Source organism: Panthera onca, chromosome A1 (genome assembly GCF_046562875.1).
Source record: "Panthera onca isolate mPanOnc1 chromosome A1, mPanOnc1 haplotype 2, whole genome shotgun sequence".
NCBI lineage: Eukaryota > Metazoa > Chordata > Mammalia > Carnivora > Felidae > Panthera > Panthera onca.
This window is the reverse complement of record NC_138339.1, coordinates 4,559,451-4,579,347: the sequence shown is the minus strand read 5'-3', so window position 1 is coordinate 4,579,347 and position 19,897 is coordinate 4,559,451. Positions and strand designations below refer to the sequence as shown.

Here is a 19,897-nt window from a genome sequence, read left to right as displayed (position 1 = left end):
TCAGGAGGAGAAGCAGAGGCAGCTGATGGGGACAGGAGCTGCTCAGAGCCATGGCCCCCGTGCTCACTGAGAGCACAGGATGGGGAGGAGGAGGAACACTTAGGGAGCAAAGCCGGGACAGGGTGTGGGTGGCCCTGGAGGGGACAGTGGTGGCTGCAGCTGGCCGTGCTGAGGGAGCAGCGTCACCTGTGAATCAGCATCCAAGCTGGATTTGAACCCAGCTCTTCCAGTTTCTGGCTCAGTTGTCCCTGGCAGGTGGCAGAACCATCCCCTGGCTCCGTCTGCTTGTCTGTAAATCGGGGGCATTGATAAGAACACGAGATAACTCTCTGAAGTAGATAAGGTCCGGCGAGGGCACCTGCTTGTGTGAGTCGTTCCATCCGTGACAGTGACCCATTACCCCCTGCTGCCCTTACTCCTTCCATTTCTACTGCGACTCCTGCCTCTCCCGGTGCATTCTGGGGACGTCCTGCCACCCAGACCCAGCAAATTAAAAAAAAAATTGTTTTTCCACCTTAGAAGATCTCCTGTCAATCTTCCGAAAGTCCCAGAGCTGGGCTCCTCCCCCCACCAGTGAAATCCCAGTCTCTGGGTTTGGGACTCACACATCAGGGGTTTTGAAGCTGATTCCAGGATGCACACAGGTTTGGGAACAGTTGTCTCAGGCGGCTTGTTAGAGCAGAGCAGAGAGCCGGCCGCTGGTATGTCCGTACGTGTTTGCTAGGACTGTTTTCCTGGTGCCTGGACCCGGCTAACCCCATTTCTCGATGTTCCACCCGACGTAGGCTGGCACCGGCGACCCGACGGCACCCTCCACCATGCAACAGGTGAAACTCAGGTCCTCATTGAACCGGAGCAGCATCTGTGGCCACGTTACACTCTCTTTACCCCAAAAGAGCGATTTTGTTCTCGTCCTTCTCCACGTCTTCCCCCCCAAGGAAGCCTCTGTTCCATCTGGATCCGAGGGTCACATAATCTCCTCCAGTACTGACCTTCCCACGAGAGTCTGAAGCTCCTTTAGATAACAGGGGATTCAAAAGAGAACAATTTCAAGATGGACTTACCAAGACCCGATGAGGGGCTGTCATTGCACGTTAATTCTAAACGCCTTGCCCCCTGTGCCTCGGGAGGGAATTCATCGCCCGTGGCGGCAGGGCTGAGCCATATTCCCAGGCGATCCGTTACCCTCCCGACCTGCCAGGGCGTCGTCTGTGTTGTTTTCTTCCAATGCCAGTGCCTCCTTCCATGCCAAGGCCGATCGTTTCCCTCCGGCTAGTTTGCCACATCTTCCTCCACATGAGATCTTCTCTCCTTTGTATCTGCCCATTTCTGAACTTTAGACTTCTCTGTTTTGTTACCAAACGAGAAATGGCCCTTGTCAGTGTCGTTTAGGTGAGTTTGGGGGTAGCAGTTGCAAATAGTCGGGTGCTGCCTGCCTTCCGTGTGGAGGCTCGGGGTCTGCTGGGGAGGGGGGGGTCCCAGTGCCGCACTTAGACATGGTTCCCAGGCTCACCCTGCGTGAAACTGACACATTAATGTCATCGCCCAGCATTAATATCTGAAAACACTGCAGGATCAAATGTGTTCTCTGCCCCCATCCAAGTTTTTTTTTTAATTTTTTAATGTTTATTTTTGAGAGAGAGAGACAGAGCATGAGCAGGGAAGGGGCAGAGAGAGAGGGAGACAGAGAATCCAAAGCAGGCTCCAGGCTCCGAGCTGTCAGCACAGAGCCCGATGCGGGGCTCGAACCCACGGACTGTGAGATCATGACCTGAGCTGAAGTCAGACATTCAGCCACCTGAGCCACCCAGGCATCCCGTCCATCCAAGTTGCTTTCTATCTTAAGATCGCATACACACGTATCACCTTGTGTTTGTGCAACAACGCGCCCATCATTTCTCCCAGAGACCTGTACCCATCTTGCTCATTGTGGAGGCTCACGCCTCTGCACACGGGCATCTCGGGGGCTGCTGTTTTGTACTTGACCCTTTCACGCTGCCACCACGTGAATGCAGAGCCGGCATAGCTGTTCCCCTCGCCTCCCCGGCAAAGGCGACCATTCACGCTCTTGTCCGCGTTTGCTTCATTAGCCTCGCGTGTCCCTCTGCTTCAGAGCTGTGTCCACCGGGATCTGCACGTCCTGGGCTACAGCTTTGGACACCGTGGGAATGACCACCTCGTCCTCCTGGGAGGCGTGGGGGGCTTTCCTTACAGACAGATGCCTGGTCACTCTTCCTCACTTCTCGGCTCTTTGCATCTTTCTGCCCAGAGACCTAGAGACCCTGGTTAATCGTGCTCCGGAAAAGCAGCTGTCATTATTATAAAATAGAAAAAAAAAACCAAAAAACAAAAAACAAAAAACAACTAAGGAAGGGATCCTTAACAGTTGAGGGTGGTGGAGTGGGACGGGAGACCCGAGGGGCACTTTCCTGATGTGTAACATTGTGTCGGGACGCGTCACAAAAAGAAACCAAACACCCACACGACTTTGCCTTTGCGGGCGGGGGAAGGAAGAAGGAGGTTGGACGACACCAATGACGGCCTGCATGTTGCGGTGACTCCCTCTGCTTCACTTCAGAGAACCCCAAATAGCTCTCTGTTACTCCCCAAACCTTCACATGGTCAAGTTCCAACCCAGACGGTCTGTCCTCTGGGAATCTGGGCTTCAGTCAGGTGACAGGACCACACAGAGCTGCCGCCAGCCTGGCTCTTGAGCTCCAGAGTCTCTCTGGGCGGGAGGACCTGCGGTCCCTCTGTGGGTCCCCCTTCCACGATCCCTCGAGGCAGTACTGGCCCTGCCTCTGCCAGCATTTTCCATTTCCCCACTGCACTGACACGCTAGGTGATGGCTGTTAGGTCCCAGCCTTGTCTCTTCCCTGCCAGGCTCTCGCTCACAGCCTCCCTGTGTTAGGAGAAATGGGATCCCTTTTTTATTGGCACTGGCTGATGTCACCGGTGACACAACAGTATTTTAAGAGCAAGCCACAGGAAGCCATTCGTTACTTTCCACGGCTCTGGTTGGAAGTTAGCAGGGTTACATTTTATCCTCTCTATGTACTAGGTGCAGTCATAAACATTTCTGTTATGTAAACTCAAAGCACTGAAACATTTATGAATGTAACCATGCTAACAAATCCTCACAAATATCATTGTCTACTCACTATGCATTTAATAATTCTTTTCTCTATGGTAACGTTTTGGACCAGTCAAAAGAGGGAGAATTTGATGTTGGAAAAATGACACTATGAATAAGTCCCATCGATTTTTATTAGTTTGGTCTGGCACGGTTGACCACAGCCAAGATGTTTGAAAGGGGACCAGCCTGAAATGTGACAAAGGCGTAATTCAAAACTAGGACAGATCTTGACGAATCGTATGAAGAGAGGGGAGCAGAAGCACGGATGGCTCAAAACAATGAATAATAAAAATGCTTTTATGCTTCGAATTGAAATATTTATCTTGCGTCTGCAATCGGAGAGTGTTTCACACGCTGCTCTATTTACTGTGGCTTGTTGACTCCACTGTGACCACAGATGCTGAGGGGAGGGACGACCCGAGGATGTTGTGGGAATAATCTGGAGGGTGGATGATGCGTGTGTGGGACAGACGGCAGAACATAGTCGTGATGCTGGGACACGGCCGTGCCCTCCAGGTAGATCCGGGTGTCGTCCAGAACCACGCCCACTGCCCTCACACCTCCGGGACTTCTCTCTTGGTCAGTGGAACATTGGCATTCGCGATGTGGGCAAAGGCTTGGAAGATGCCGGTGCCACAGGGCTGGCTCCCCGGCCTTCTGTCATCGCCACGAGAGGAACATGCTGGGTCAGGAGGAGGAGCAGAGACACACATGGAATGGAGCCTGTGCTGTGCCCAGCTGGGACCCGCAGGAGTGTCGGTCAATAAATCCTTGTTGTTATAGGAGTTCAGATTTTTGTGCTGGCTGCACAGTATTATTACGGCTATAGATGCCTGATAATACCTACTCTCATTGGGTTTTCGCTTAAAAACAGACTAGGACACCGACCCAAACACCTCATTATCTTCCTTTCCTTCCCTCCTGCGTGCCCCCTCCTTTCTTCCAGTGCGTTAGGCACCCGAGATGGAGGGACGTATCATGAAAATGACCAACAGGAAACTTCTCCTGCCACGAGGAATAATACCTAGTCTTGCCGGATGTTGGAATCTGGGGATGGAGGGGACTTCCGAAGCGAGGGAGGCAGTGTAGGTGAGTGTACAGGTCTCAACTGGACATCACTCTGCTCTACCTATTGGCAGTGTAGACTCGAGCCAACTACTTGGTATCTCTAAGCCCCAATTTTCTCTTCTGTAAAATACCCTTAATTGTACTAATCTCACAGGCTTTTGCAAGAATTAAATGAGCCAAGGTAGATGCATATGAAATATTCAGCACTGACCTTGGCCTGTGGAAAGTGCTGGGCACGGCAGCTGGTAGTCATTACAGCAGGACCCGCCACCGCCAGAGAGGGTCCACCGGCTGAGCGTGTCCATTGTGTGGAAAGGAGGGAAACTGAGGCCTGGACTCGCTGAGGTTACCGAGCGTTGGGCATTTTTGTCTGACACTTCCTTGTCCTCTGTGAACTGTGGGACCTTGACTGGTTTCTTGTGTGATGGCAACTCTACGGCGTGTCCCCCTGAGCCCCCAGAATCACGTCAGTGTGGGCAAATCCCACAATCACTTTTGAATCCTGCACAGGTAATATTTCACAACAGGAGTCTGGAGGAGCACGCGTTTTCCAGCCCCGTTGGGTGGAGGGTAGATCGTCCCGGGGAATACCAGGATCCAGTCTGGCCTCTCAGGACGAAATGCAAATGAACTTGTACAGACCACCTGCTACCTTTCAGACATTAAAGTGCAAAAGAAGATGAGAACAGTCAGTGCACGAGCTCTGACTCTCAAGGAAGGTTTCTGGCTTCTCTGTGTGTGTTGAAGAAGCTACCTTGGTTTATGGTGACACTGGTAATAGTTATAAACGATGAACACTCTTGGTCTTGACTTAGGGAACATGGAAACAGCATTTAGGGCTTTACTTGATCTTTCTGTCGTTTTACTGACCCTTCTTGGTTTATCGGTACGAAGAGAGAACACGGTCCGCATTCAGTTCGTAAAGTTTCTCATCTTTGTTCACTACGCAACTAATGAACTCCATTTAACAGACATCAATAGAATCTTCCAATATTTAAGGCGAAACTTTCTCCATAGCATGAAAAGGGGCCATGAGATGTTCCCTGACCCCAAGGGGACTGTCCTGAGTCCTATGTTCCAGATTGAGTTTCCCAGGAAACGGCTCTGAAATGAAGATTTGTGTGCAGAAAGTTAATTGGGAAGTACTTTTGGGATCCACACCTGACAAAGAGGGAGGGCAGCAGGAATGGACAGAATGGGGAGCTGAGCTGTCTTGCGGTCCCAAGAAAGGCCTTAGCCAATCCTGTGGGGAGCTTTGGAACTAAGAAGTTCCTATTGGTGTGAGGGAGCTGGGCCTGTGCATGGCATATGACCTTGGGCGAGGCAGGTCTCTTCAACCAGGAGCCAATGCCAGAGTGCTTCTCAGCTGAGAGCTGCCAGCTGCCAGCACCACGGGGGTGAGGGTCGAGCTGTTCGCTGCAGCCCAGCCCATTATGGTGCATGCAGGAGTACTATAGGGTCTGCAAGAGAAACTCTAGGGGAACTCAAATCCAGAAAAGATCTTCCCAGGAAAGGTTGAGCTTCTGAGATGGGCCCAGCACCATGGAAACTATTTGCACATCGTATGCCCCTGGGGTGTGTGATCGGCTGGAGGTGTCAGAACTTCAAAGGCATGTGGGACAAGGTTGGGTAAAAGAAAGTGAGGTGCAGCCCAACTGTTCGGAAAGTGGAGGCGAGGAGATGGTGGAAAAGTGAGTGATGGTCGTGGAGAGCCAGGCTGAGACCAGGTTATGGAAAAGCGTAAGCAGTAGGCTCACCTTTTGGACTTCTTTCTCCAAAGTCTGCATATTTCTCATTGACTTGGACTGAAGCAACATGAGCAGAGCTGAGCCGCAGCCCCTGGAGAGGAGAGCGGTAGAGGGACTAGTTAACTGGTGGTTCTAGAAGCCCAGCTAAGAAGTACACCTAGTGAAACAGGGTAAAACAGACCTGGTCAGGCAGAAGCGTGCGCCGTGGCGGAGGGTCTCGAGGGCTAGACTGAGAGGTTCGGAGTTTATTTGACCCCAGAGGGACACTGTAAAGGTTTTGGGATCTGGAGGGCCACAAAAGAGCATGACCGAAAATGGTGTGGGGGAGAGAGTCCACACCTGTCAAAACAAGCTGGTCACAAAGCTCTAGAAGCATTCCAGTTATGGATCAACAAATGCTTCTCAAGACTCTGTGTCAGTTCCATGAGGGTATCGAAGAATGGGCCCCAGACCCTGGCCTTGACAGCAAATGCCATTTTATAAAGCGTTGTCACTGTGTCTCCTGAAGCCACGAAGAATTATAGACAAAATACGTGTGCGTTGCAGATAGATACGTCTCGTTTAAAACGAATCAGCAATGCAGTCCTGGCAGAATGACGGATTAGTGGCTTTTGTTTTGGAGACTGGTATTTTTTTTTTTTTTCACGTTGAGTATGGAAGAAAATATGATGAAATCCAATGAGATGGAAACAATGTGCTTTCCACTCATCTGAACACGGGGGCAGCCAATTTCAATTACCATCATTGATTAGAGTTAATCAATTAAATCATTAATTTCTTGAGTCATTGGCAATACAAAGCATGACAATGTATATTTGCCAAAATGATTTGCAATCTCCGTGAAAACAGTAATTCAGGAATTAAACACAAAGAAATTCGGTTAATTTTCATTGCTTTTACTTACCAAAGCAGTTAATTACAAAGATTAGTCAGAAATTGATACAAATCAAAGTATGAGCTGCAGTCAGGAAGCATAGGACAAAGTCATTGCTAAAAGGCGAAGTATTGGTATTAACAGTTAAGTAATTTATTTTATGCAAAACAAGAGTTTTCATACTGCCTGTCATGCAAATACTAGAAAGAATAGCTCATGATAATAATTGGAAAGCTCTTTGCGGATGCAAGCTTCCTTTTAAATACTTGAAAAAAGTTGGGGCGCCTGGGCGGCTTAGTCAGTTAGGCGTCTGACTTCTGCTTAGGTCATGATTTCATGGTTCATGGGTTCAAGCCCCCAGTCGGGCTCTGTGCTGACAGCTCAGAGCCTGGAGCCGGCTTCAGATTCTGTGTCTCCCTCTCTCTCTGCCCCTCCCCTGCTCCTGCTCTCTCTCTCTCTCTTCCTCAATAAATAATAAAATAAAATAAAGTAAAATAAAATAAAACGAAACATTAAAGAAATTTAAATACTTGAAAAAAGTAACAACAACCGAAGCAAAACTTTAAACCAAGACAAAACCATTGGTGCTATTAAATTAAAATTATCATTTAAATTACTTCCAATTGCACACACTTTATACGGTAAGCCCACCCACGTCAAGGAAGGGAGTTACTGAGTTACACAAGAAGGGAGTCTTAGGATCTCAGGGCTTCATCCTGCCCCAGGACCCTGGCTGTGAAGGGCTTGCACAGGATTCCGCAAGCCCAACCCCGGGAAAATGTGCTCAGCTCTGCACAAAGTATGGAAACTAACTGCAGGGCAGAACCATAAGCAGGCGGGGAGTGGAGGGGACTCTGCTTTAAGGCGGAAATGGCACTTGTGGGGTTAAGAAGTCCACGAACTTTCTGGTACAGGTGCATCACGATTGAAAGGAGAGGGACCCTTCCCTAGCTGAGGCAGAAAAATGAAAGCTTTAAAAAAGGAACACACATTTTTAACGTAAAAATTAAACACTGGGGCCAGTTCTAAGATGTTACAAACCAAATAAATAGAAATGATGGTTCTAAGTAACCAACCCCAGTGTTCTAAATATCTATATTTACCTAACATGTCTTTCCATGCCCCTGTGAGACAGGGATATCCCCAGTCTACAGATGAGAAGACTGAGGCATGGGGAGGAGGGTTGTTGTCCGGCCACAGAGCAGCAGCAGAGCTGTGATACCTTCCCAGTGGGGCTCCTGAACCGGGAGTTTAACCAGGACACTATTCAAAAAAATAAAAAGAGCTTTATAAATCACCGGAGAAAAGACAACGCAAAAGACAAATGGGCAAAAAGTTGAATAGCAAATCCGGAGAAGAGCAAGTCCGAACGGGCCATAAAGATGTGAAAGCTCAAATTCAGACATAAAATGTCTCCCGTGAATCAGCTCCTGTCCATCAGCCAAATGCCCCTTGGTGATCTGGGACAATGGCAGGCGGACACCCCCAAGACCCCCTGGCCGCAGCCCGTAGTTTTGGTGTCCTCAGAAGGACGCCCTATTGACCCTGTGGCCGCAGATCCCTGTGCCCTGCCCCCCGTGGCCTTGGTGGGCTGTCTGGTCTCTCTGGGCGCAGGAGGGGACCTGAAGCTCCAGGCCACTAACCAGAAAGGTTGGAGGCTCCCTCAGCAGAAAAGGCACCATGTTGGAAGAAGCACTGTTTCTCTGGGACGCTGAGGGCTGAGATGCACTTGAACTGGGTCAGGCTGGGACCCTAGAACGTGTGGGAAGATACGATATGCGTACGATTACTTAAAGCGCCAGAACATTCATATTTTTAAAGCTGCGGGTTTACTTTTTAATAACAGAAACTCCGGCTAGAAAATCGTGGAAATGCTGTAACTCCTAAAAAACGAAGTTTTGCTAAAAGTCATCCTGTCTTTTTCTTAGGCATTCCAAACATCAGATTCCTCCTCTTCTCAGAGGGCGGCTGTGTCTGAAATTTGAGACCTCTAGGCGTCCCGGCTCTGGAGATCCCGGGTGGACACAATCCAGAGAGGGGCAACAAGAGGAAGACAGCCCCACCTGTCGGCACAGCTCTCGGTGGGGCCGTGGGACGATGCCCATTGGTGGGGACAGGCGCCCGTCTGCTTGTACCCCTGCAGCCTGTACGAACAAGTCCACACACAGTCTTTCGAGGTCAGGCATAGATTTTCGGTCTAAATACTTATTTTGTGTGCAGGAAGAAATGATGCCTAATTAAGAAGGCGCCTCCCTCCCACTGCGTGGCTGCCAGAATAACAAAGTCACCCTAGCACCCCCATTTTCTGCTTCCTTTATCACCCAGCAAGGCCTGGCAGACTTCTCTAGTGAGCCTGCGTTCCGTGCCTGGAGAGCCATAAGGGATAAACCCAAGGCAGGAGGTACTGAATACGGCCTGTTACCCGTTTGTATATGTGGGCTGATTTCTTTAATAACAACAAAAAAAGCAGGGGCGTCTGGGTGGCTTGCTCGGTGAAGCGTCTGACTTCGGCTCAGGTCATGATCTCGTGGTTCGTGGGTTCGAGCCCCGTATCGGGATCTGTGCTGACAGCTCGGAGCCTGGAGCCCGCTTCCGATTCTGTGTCTCCCTCTCTCTCTCTGCCCCTCCCCAGCTCGTGCTTTGCCTCTCTCTCAAAAATAAATAAATATTCAAGAAAAAAAAAAAAGCAGAGTTTTACAACTAGATTTTCTTTTCACCTGGCACAAAGAATTCAGCCTGTTACTTAATGTACAAAAGACTGGCTGCAGGTGCTGGTGCACACACATAATTCGCACGCACACACACACACACACACACACACACACTTCCCCTTACTTTCCATGTCAGTTCTGATTCCAGACAGTGTAGCCTCTTCCTCCGCTGCTATGTGAATGTCCAACTAAAGGCATCCGACAGACATCACCTGCTCCTCTCCCAGGAGTGACCAGATGACCCTGGCCAACCTCTTTGAAAACGCAGTGCCACCCCCCCCCCCACCCCGCCCCCAGCCCTGCTCTTTCTCCTGAGCGGTTGGTTACCGGGCGGTGGGGAAGGGCCGACTGCATCTGCCACGTAAATCACATGCAAATGGAAGACAGGAGCTCAGAGTTACCACTGGGGACATAAAGGACCCGGGTGTATGTAATCAAGTATTTTACACTTTGTGCATGGGGGACATCTTTGGGGGTTTTCCCCGAGAAACACCAATGGGTCCTCTGCTTTCGAGATAAGGGGGGAAGTGCACTGCCTTCAACTCTCCTTTTGCTCTCCACTGGGGAATTTTGTAATTTGCAGTTTAGATGTAAATTCATGTAAATCAGCACTTATTTTCAGATGAAATCCTACCATTGAGAACAGTCTGGAGGCATTCTCCAATGCCAGCACACATTTGATCCCCATATAATTTCTTGGCATGTGGATTAAGCCTGCAATAAGGGTGGTAAGCTCACGATTGGGCACACAAGACAATTGACCCTTATTCTGCCATAAGGACAGGGAAATCGAATTGTAACGCCTTTTCCAGCATCTGAGACAAAGCAGGGCCGAGTGCCAGTTCAGCTAATTGGCTGGAACAAATTCCGTCCAGCACCGTCCTCGTGGGGTCAGTTGTATTCTCTTTTCGCCTTGGGTCCCGAGAAAGCGCTTCGTCCCTGGCCAGTTTATTGCCAGGCGATGTGTTTGGTTTCAGTAAAGCAAGAGAAGGTATGAAAGTCAACCCACAGTGACCACCCCTCGCAGGCAGACCTCGCCACAGGGCTGCGTCCTGGTGAATGAAGCGTGTATCATTCTGATGATCCCCTCGGTGTAGATAGGAAAGTCCCGATCGGAACGCCTGGCGAAGGAAGGCACTACAATACTCCAGTCTCTGGAAACAGAGATGCTGACAGGACATGCGGGGTTGCAGCTCTCACTGTGGATTGAGAAAATGAAGAGAAGGTAGGGAACGTCCTCCTGAAGGCTGAAGAGCACGAGATAGCTACAGACGCACTACATCGATTGGTCACGTGACACAGACCTGTCATTACATAGATTTAGATGAACTTCAGAAAAAAAGGCAGGAGCCTGAACTAGAAGAGGACATCGCTGGGAAAAGCGTTAGATCATGGGACAGAATATCCACGTGGACTGAGGGTCAAGAGGCTCCTTGGGTGTCTTTGGAAGGCGCGTGTGCTGGTGGTCACGCTGAGCAAGATGAGGCCGTGGTCAGAACAGGACGCTCACAGACGGTGCGGGGTCCTCGGTGAAACCCCGGGTGATGGAGTGAACTAGGCGGGGTCTCGGCGGGCTCTGCTGGGGCCAAGGGTATCCAGTAGACGGCACACCCTCTCTCAAGGATGCCAGGAGAAAGAATCCTAATGATCGTGAGAAGAGTCGTGACTTTTTTTTACCCCTTACGACTCCTATGAATCTATTGTTACGGTTAGACTGCTTTTGAAATTTGGAGGGAGAGCTCTTGCTGATTTTCTGCTTCGCTTCTGTTGTAGGCGGTTTGATTTCGCGGTGGGGGTGGGGCTGGCTTGAAGCTGAGAGTTCGCGGTCACCTTCAGCTGTCCTTCTGTCTAAGGACCTCTGCGAGGTGGCCGGCTGACCCCCCCCCCACCCCCCCACCCCCGGCTGTGGCAACAACCTCCGTGCACCTGTAGGGACCCACCAGCATCTCACAGGCCAGGAATCAGATGGGAGGGAAGGAGCAGGTGGGCCTTAATTAGCACCAAGAGTCGGCTCATTAGCAGTGAGGGGCGGCTGGCGGAAGCCAAGCAGGCAGCAGTCCCTTTAAAGGAGACAGACAAGGCATCAGTGACGAGTCGTTATTAAGAGGCAGACAGAAAGGCTGCAGCTAAATCATTATGCCCATTCCTGTAATGAGAGGCCACCAAATAGAAGCGCCCCACCCGAGAGTCCACAAATGGAGGGCAAGGGGCCACTGAGACGGGGAGGGTCCTGCAGAGAGCAGGGACAAGCCTTCGGCACTCGAAGGACGGGGAGTCTGAGGGAAAGACGGAGTAGGAAGATTGAGTCAAGGGACGCAATAGCCACTTTGGAGAATAAAAGGGGCTGCCATGCTGAGGATGGCGACCAGCTGTCCCTTCCTTCCAGTGAGGCTGCAACAAAGGCAGTGGGCGGCTGGGGTGGTGGCCAGAGGGGTGGCATGTGGGGGGAGAGGGGGAGGGCCTGCGGCGGGGGTGGTGAGATGCCAGCTATAGTTCTCAGGGTGGATTTGCAGACGAGCCTGCCCGATCTTGGGAAACACGGGAGGGCTCGCTGGTTTTACTGGCTGCACGCGGGGTGGGGCAGGGCACCCCCTGGAGGCCAAGGCCTGCACTGCTTGGGGGGGTGGGGGCCACAGGACCCATGGGAGGGAGGGGTGGTGGCTGTCGGAGGCCCCAGCGCTGGCACACCTGTGGGGGACAGGTGCATGGCGCAGACCTCCCCACGTCCCATTACAGGTCAAGACCTGACCTGATGCTGAGGTTTTCACCCGTGTTTGCACCTCCTTCCGGCCCTATTTCCAGAACAAGGTCCAGTTCAATTCACCCTGCCTGTTTCTACCAGCCCAACTGCCTGGGAACACACTGCCTCGTAAGTCTGCAGTAGGGTCAGCAGCCCACAGCAGAACAGAACAAACACCTCCGAGCGGAGACCCATTTTCAGAATCACTTTTGAAGGAGCAAGTGTGCACTTCGATTCCAGAGGTGCTGGCTACCGGTGTATCAGGAATCATCTCTCTCGACTCTTTTGAGAGCAGAGGCTGTACGTTCAGCTCCTGGGAAGCGGCAAAGCCTCTGGCTCAGAGAGGCTGTGATTAGTGGACGGTCCCTCCTGGGTCTTGCGAGCTTCTGCTTCCTCAAGGCACTCCTCCTGTCTCCGTACTTCTTGGCTTGGGGCGCTGTAATGGGAGGCGAAATTCACTTATTGAAGCCTTGCCGAGGATGGACAGAGTGTCAATGCAGCCAGGGCTTGCTTTTCTTCTGTCATCCGCCCAGAAATCCGTCTCTTTTCTGTGTTTGTCGCTAACAGCACCAGACCCGCTCAGTGACTCATCTCAGCCGTCCCCAGGCATGGTCGTGCTTGCTTCACGGACGGGACGGGAACAGTCAATAGATCCGTCCCTGAGCCGTGTGCAAGTAGATGACAGAAAGAACGTCCTAGCCAGCCAAATGCCTCATTGGCTTGAGATGATCTTGTTGGTTTTACTGGAAAAGGTGTGGGGTCTAGTATGTGGTGTGGCATCCGGGGAGAGATGGGCCTATGACCATGGTGGCTGACATCGCTCCATCGGTCCAAGAGCGGTAGGAGGAGCCTACTGCCCCATTTCACCTGAATCTTAGACCCATTGTGAGCACCTGCAAGTTTGTCCAGGAAAAGCACTTTGGTCGGTTGAAAAGTAAGATATAATTTACATATCATAAAATTCACCACTTAAAGCATTTTTTTAAGTATATTCATAAGGTTGTGCTACCGTAACTGTTAAATAATTGCAGAATGTTTTCATCACTCCCAAAAGAAATCTCATACCCCTTAGTGGTCACTTTCCCCTTCCTTACTCCCCAGCCCCTGGCGATCACTAATCCATTTGCTGTCTCTGTACATTTACCTATTCGGGGCATTTCATAGAAGTGCAATTGTACAATTGCACCTTTGTACAATTGTACAATGTATAACCTTTGGTATCTGGCATCTTTCATTTAGCATAATGCCTTCAAGCTTTTGATGGCTGAATAACACTCCATTTTAGAGATAGACCGCACTGTGTTTATCCATTTATCAACTCTTGGAAATTTGGATTGTTTCTATGGTTTGCCACCATTTGTTGGTTAAGAATAACATTGTTTTGAACGTACATGTAGAGGTTTTTGCATGAACACGTGTTTTCAATCCTCCTAGATGTATACCTAAGAGTGAAAATTGCTGGATCATAGGGTAATTCTAGGTTTAACTTCAGAAGAGCTGCCCGTTGTTTTCTCCAGTGGGTGCCCCCCTCCATGCTCCCAGCAGCGATGATGATGGTTCTCATTTCTCTACATCCTTGCCAACACTTCCTTTCCCCTTCTCAGATGATAGCCGTCCTAAGTGGATGTGAAATGGTATCTCATTTCGGCTTTGATCTGCATTTCCTTAACTGTTAATGGTGTTGAGCATAATTTTTGTGTACTTGTTGGCCATTTTGGAAAAATGTCTCCTTTGGGAAAATGCCTATTCAGAATCTTTGCCCATGTTTTCATTGGGCTGTCTTTTTTATCGTGGAGTTTTAAATGTTCTTTTTATATGTTGGATACATAACCCATATTGGATACATGATTTGAAAATATTTTCTCCCAACCTCTAGATTACCTTTTACTTCCGTGATAGTGTCCTTTGATATATATAAGGTTTTAATTTTGTTGAAAGCTTGGTCAATGTTCATCTTAGGTCTTACGTCAGGGTCAACTGGCTGGCTCAGTTGGAAGTGTGTGAGACTCTTGATCTTGGGGTCATGAGTTCGAGCCTCACGTTGGATGCAGAGATTAATTAAATAAATAAACTTAAAAAAAGGCCTAGGTCAGCGTTTCCGAACTTGTTTTCAATGTCAACCATTAAGAAGAAAATTCTGATTTATTTAATGAGATGAATTAAATATTGAGGAATGGATTTTGGTCAAGTAGCACTGAGCTTTGAAGGGCCACAAACCATTGCAACATATAAGATTTCTTTCCCTCCAACAATCAGTTTTTCCCTTGGGGAGCAACGTTGTCACCTCAGTTTCCCTGAGAATGCAGGAATTAGGTCAAAGCTATTGCTCTTTACCTAAACTTGGATGAGACTGGGAGAAGGACTTGAGCCCACCATCTGTGTGAGTTAACCTGCTCTTGTGCTCCAGAAATGGTCCCAGCCCAGAGATACTCTCTACCTCCTTAGGTCCTACACGATCCTTCTCAGCTAAACCTTTACAGGCTGAAAATAAAAGCACCAATGGTTTTGTTCTTCCCACGCAGTGCAGACTGGGACCTTGGGCTGCTAACAGTGCCTTAGGACATTTCCAACAATTGTTCAATTTACACAATCTATTGCTTATCATACAGTATGGGCTTATAGCTGGGTTTCTATCTGCCAGTTGTGGCTTGCTTGTATGTAACTGTTGAACTGATCATAGACATAAGACAGAAGTAATTTCTGTTGAACTGATCATAGACACATAGACACTTAGATGTTGCTAGGTGCCGATCTGAGATGTGACCAACTCTGAGCTAATAACTGAAATGAGTGTTGTGGATAATCTATGAATCTCTGTTTTTTACTTCTCTATCCCGATTCGTCAGATAATTAAGCACAGCCATCCCAGATAGCCCCTGTCATTGCAAAGCCTGCTGTTTTGCAGGAAGCATTTTGTTTCCAAAGAAAGAAGAAAGAAGGCAAAATTTGATGTAAGGTGTAGTTAAAACCCATCGTGGCTTCTTTGTCTCCTCCTCCTCCTTCGTCTCTTCTTCGCAGTTGTACCAAATAATGCTTTCTTTTCTAATTTTAAAAGTAGGCATCATCCTCGTCTAGAGAAGATTGAAAGATTAATGGCCTCAAACCGTTGTAAATCCTGCTTCTTTGTTGCACTTCTTAGTAGTTTGGGGGGCAACAAATACTTCAATTTTGAATCTCTCTGCACATCAGGAATCCGTTGGGTTTTCTTAAACAATTTCCTAAAACCTTTAATTATGTAGGGCAGGGCAATGTGCTCATCAGTCAGGTATGCATGCACAAGGTATGCAAATCCATAGCAAGAATGCTTTAAAACTAGTCCTCTCTATATGTGTCGAATGTGGTGTTCACAGGAACTCATAGCATATTTCCCCTTTTTTTTCATGGAAGGCAAGTTGCATCTGAATCTTTAGAAAAAATTGCCATTCCAGACTAAGTAAAAATTTTGGTATGAGATGATAGTTAAAAGCATAGATTCTTTATTAAATAATTATTCATCATCTATTATGCAGAAAATACCTTGTTGGGTATCGCTAAGGCTACCAAGTAACATGACCTTGTGTCTCTGACCACAGACAGCTCGTTATCTAGTGAGTCAGGATTAAAACACGCACAAGAAACTGCAACCAAACCACTATGTCACCAGTTTCGTCAGGAGAGATATGACCGAGTCTTGCATTTCAGATGAGGGCTAGTTCAGCTTGGGTGATGCACGGGCAGGTCACATTTCAATGAGATTCTAAAAAAATAAACAGAATTTAAGAAAACAAATGAGGGAGAACATTCAGGAGGTGTATACGCGAAGAGGTGGAGGGGCAGGAAAAGGAAGGAACAGCATCCAATGATGACTGATGACAACCCAGAACACACTTAAGGGACTAGGTGCGTGGGAGGATGCAGCCAGACTCGCCAGTGGCTGCTCTTGATCATTCCTGAGCACTGAAGTGATACAGTCACGTGAGAAGTGGTCTGAGAATGGATGAACCGGAGGCAGCGTGATGGTTTAGAAGCATCTCATGGGAGTTCAGGAGTGAGGTAGTGACTACGTGATGATCCAGAGTGGATGGTGGGAATGGAAAGGAAGGGATAGAAAATGCAGACTTATCCATACAAAGAAAACTTCCTAAGGCTTGGTGATTGATTTGCTGTAGAGGGAGGCAGGAAAGGAGAGGAAAGAAGAAGAACTTGAGGGTTTTATGTCTGCCTCATTAGAAACGTGATTAAATGTGAAGTCAGGAGGAGGATACAGTTTGAGAGAGAAATTTATTGTGTGTGTTTACAGATGGTGAGTTCCAGGAGCTAAAGGTACAATAAGCAGATTCGATGGGTGAGTGGTGAGAGATGGGTAACCAGCAAAATGGATGTAGGGAGTCGCCTTTCTGCAGGTGCAGTGAAAGCTACAAGTGGGAGTGAGATAGTGGGAAGGAAGATGGTGAAGAATAACAACTCTGGGAAATCTTGTTCTCCCAAAGGCAGTAGGACTCCCCTAAACTCTTCCCCGTGGAAGAGTTTGGGGAGAACCTGGGCATCTCATGGCACCTCCAGTTTACTGCCTACATTTTCTTTGAGGAGTTTTATAGTTTCAGGTCTTATATTTGAATCTTTAATCCATTTTGAGTTTATTTTTGTGTACGGTATAAAGAAGCTGTCTGGTTTCTGTCTTTTCCATGTAGCTGTCCAGTTTTCCAAACTGCTATTATAATTGACATTTTTAATATTTGTTTTGTAGCCTTTTGTTGTTGGTATATACAAATGAAATTTATTTGTATACGTTGGATTTGAGGAAACCTTCAATGTTGCTAAATCTTCCTTTTAATTCTAATGAAATTTTATGGGTTCTTTCTTCATAAAAAATCCATATCACCTCCAAAATCATATCACCTCTGTTTCCAGCTCTTGTATTTTCCCTTTCTTTGTTATTCTTGCCTTACTGGGTAGCCAGCATTCCAGCACAATGTTGAAAGGATCATGCAATACAAGCCATTCTTGTTTTGTTCCTGATCTCAAAAGATTACAACTTTTTGGCCATTAAATATGTTTTGCAAAAAAAAAAAAAAAATTTTGTAGAAGCTCTTTATGAGACTGAGAAGGATCTTTTTTATTCTTAATCTAATAGGAAATTTGTCATTTTTATCATGAAAAGTTTTATCAAATGCTATTTCTGCATCTGTGATTTTCATTCGTTCTGTTAACCCTTTCAGATTACACTGGCTGATTTTCCATAATCAAACCAACCTTGCCTTGTGGAGTTAAACATAATTTAGTAATAATTTTTATACTTTTTGCTGGATTCAGTCTGTCCCTAGTCTGTTTAGACTTTTTGCAAATATATTCAGTAGAGATTGGCCTGTGATTTTCTTTCACCATTTTTTCTTGTCAGACTCTACATCAATGCTATATTCACCTCAGAAAATGACACGAGACATTTCCTGTTCTTCAAGTGAATTTATTTACATTTTAATTTTTTTATGTCAGGAAGAAAATGGCCAGTTAAGACATTTGAACCTAGAGTTTTCCTTAGGAGGATATTTTGAACTCCTTATTATGGAAAACTTCTGTTTACATTTAATTCATTTACTGGGTTTACTGGTGTACTTGGATTTAAATGTAACATCTTTGTGATTTGGATTTCCCCCACCTGTCCTATATATCTTTTTCTCTTTTTATGACTTCTTTTAGATTAACAGAGTATTTTTCAAATCTGTCTTTCCTCTTCAGTGGTTTAAAGTCATGCACGTTGCTTTTACTCTCTTAATACTTATCCTAGAAATTGCACAATGCCTACTCAACTTATCACTTCTTTTTTTTTTTAATTTTTTTTAACGTTTATTTATTTTTGAGACAGAGAGAGAGAGCATGAACAGGGGAGGGTCAGAGAAAGAGGGAGACACAGAATCTGAAACAGGCTCCAGGCTCTGAGCTGTCAGCACAGAGCCCGACGCGGGGCTTGAACTCACGGACTGCGAGATCGTGACCGGAACCGAAGTCGGACACTTAACCGACTGAGCCACCCAGGTGCCCCTCAACTTATCACTTCTAAAATAATTACTTTTTTCCTCTTTTTGAACAATGGAAGGAATTTAGAACACTTTAACTTTTTTATCCTCTCCTGCTTTATTTACACCTATTGTTGTTTTTTAAGATTTTATTTTGTTTTAATTCTCCAGAGATGTCATATATATGTCGTAAATTTTATCAGGTTTATACATATGTTGCCACTTTTTCTGCTCTCATTTTATTCTTGTATTTCAAACCTTCTATCTGGGAAATTTTCACTCTATGTGAACTATACCCTTCATTTGTGTGCCATTTTCAGTGCTTTCACTTTGTGCTGTTGTGTAAGGAGCATTTATTTAGCCCTTGTTCTTGAAAGATGTATTCACTGGGTATAGAATCATTTCTCCCCCACTCATTGCAGAAGTCAGTTCTGTGTCTCTGGCTTTTAAGGCTCTTAGCAAGAAGTCAACTGTTATTCATTAGAAGGACTCTGTCTCTCTCTCTCTCTACACACACACACACACACACACACACACACACACATACACTGTGTGTATATACAGATGTTGTTTTTTTCTGTATGGTTTTAAGGCTTTACCTTCTTTGGGGTTTTTAAAGTTTCATTCTGATCTTAGTATGGATTTACATTTATTTTTCCTGCTTGAAATTGATGGCACTTTTGAACCTAAACAGGTAAATTATGACAAAAGCGCTCGTGAAGCTAGGGAGAGTTGTGGGAAGTGACATCACAAAGAAAGGAGCAGATTCATAAGGTGTGGGAGGAAGGGGCAGAAAATGGAAACGTGCCATCAGCACACGATGCTTAGATAAAGGAGCCAGGGTTGGGGTGGGGTGGGACTCAGGGCTGACAGTGGTCATACGTGAATGGAGCTCAGACATTGCATGAAACATGAATAAATGACCTTGCTTCTCAACATGTCACTGAATGCTGAGCACAGAGGTTTAAAAAGGAAAACCCCAGAGCACGAGATTTCTAATATTAATTCTTCAAGTTTGTAACCATGGTCAGAACTCTGAAGAATAAGCCTGTGAGGTCACAATGGTAATCTGAATTTTTCCTGAAAACAAAAAGAATTTGGCTTTTTTTCAGTTTTATCATATAATCTGTGCACATTAAAAAAAAACTAGTACAAAAATGAGAACATCAAATAAATGAAACCAATTTTCTTCCGCTTACATAAAATAGAGTCACCTTAAAACTCTTTACAATCATTAACAACCTTTGAGTCGTAATTTTTTTTTGAGAACACAAGTAATGAAAAGCAGATTTCATTCCAGTAGCGTAATGCCCTGATTAATTAATTATGCTCACAGACAGTGTGGTGAGCGGGTAGAGTGCCATCGATTTCCAGGATGTATACAAGGCGGCAAAAGTGTGTCCATGGGGAACAATTTTAATCCATCAATCCATACAGACCCCTTTGTTGCAGCCAACCCGCATCTGATTTCCCGGAATGTTGGCGTTCTGACCTGTGTTCATTTGTCTGCACTCTGATGATTGACTATTTTCCTACTTATTCTGGAAGAAATAAGAGGCTTGGGGCTTTCATAGTCTGTCAACTTTCTCCCTGTCGACTAGTCTTATCTCTTCATTCTTTTATATTT

General features: G+C 46.9%; 1 protein-coding gene across 1 annotated transcript in view; it reads left to right on the top strand.

Annotated features, from left to right (window-relative positions):
* The window catches only part of MED10 (mediator complex subunit 10), a 179,778-nt gene extending 178,155 nt beyond the window's left edge, over window positions 1-1,623 (top strand). Inside the window, exon 5 of the mRNA XM_060634332.3 lies at window positions 786-1,623. Coding sequence (XP_060490315.2) covers window positions 786-1,010 — 225 coding nt within the window. The 3' untranslated portion in view covers window positions 1,011-1,623. The remainder of the gene's footprint in view (window positions 1-785) is intronic.
* The last annotated feature ends 18,274 nt before the right edge of the window (window positions 1,624-19,897 follow it).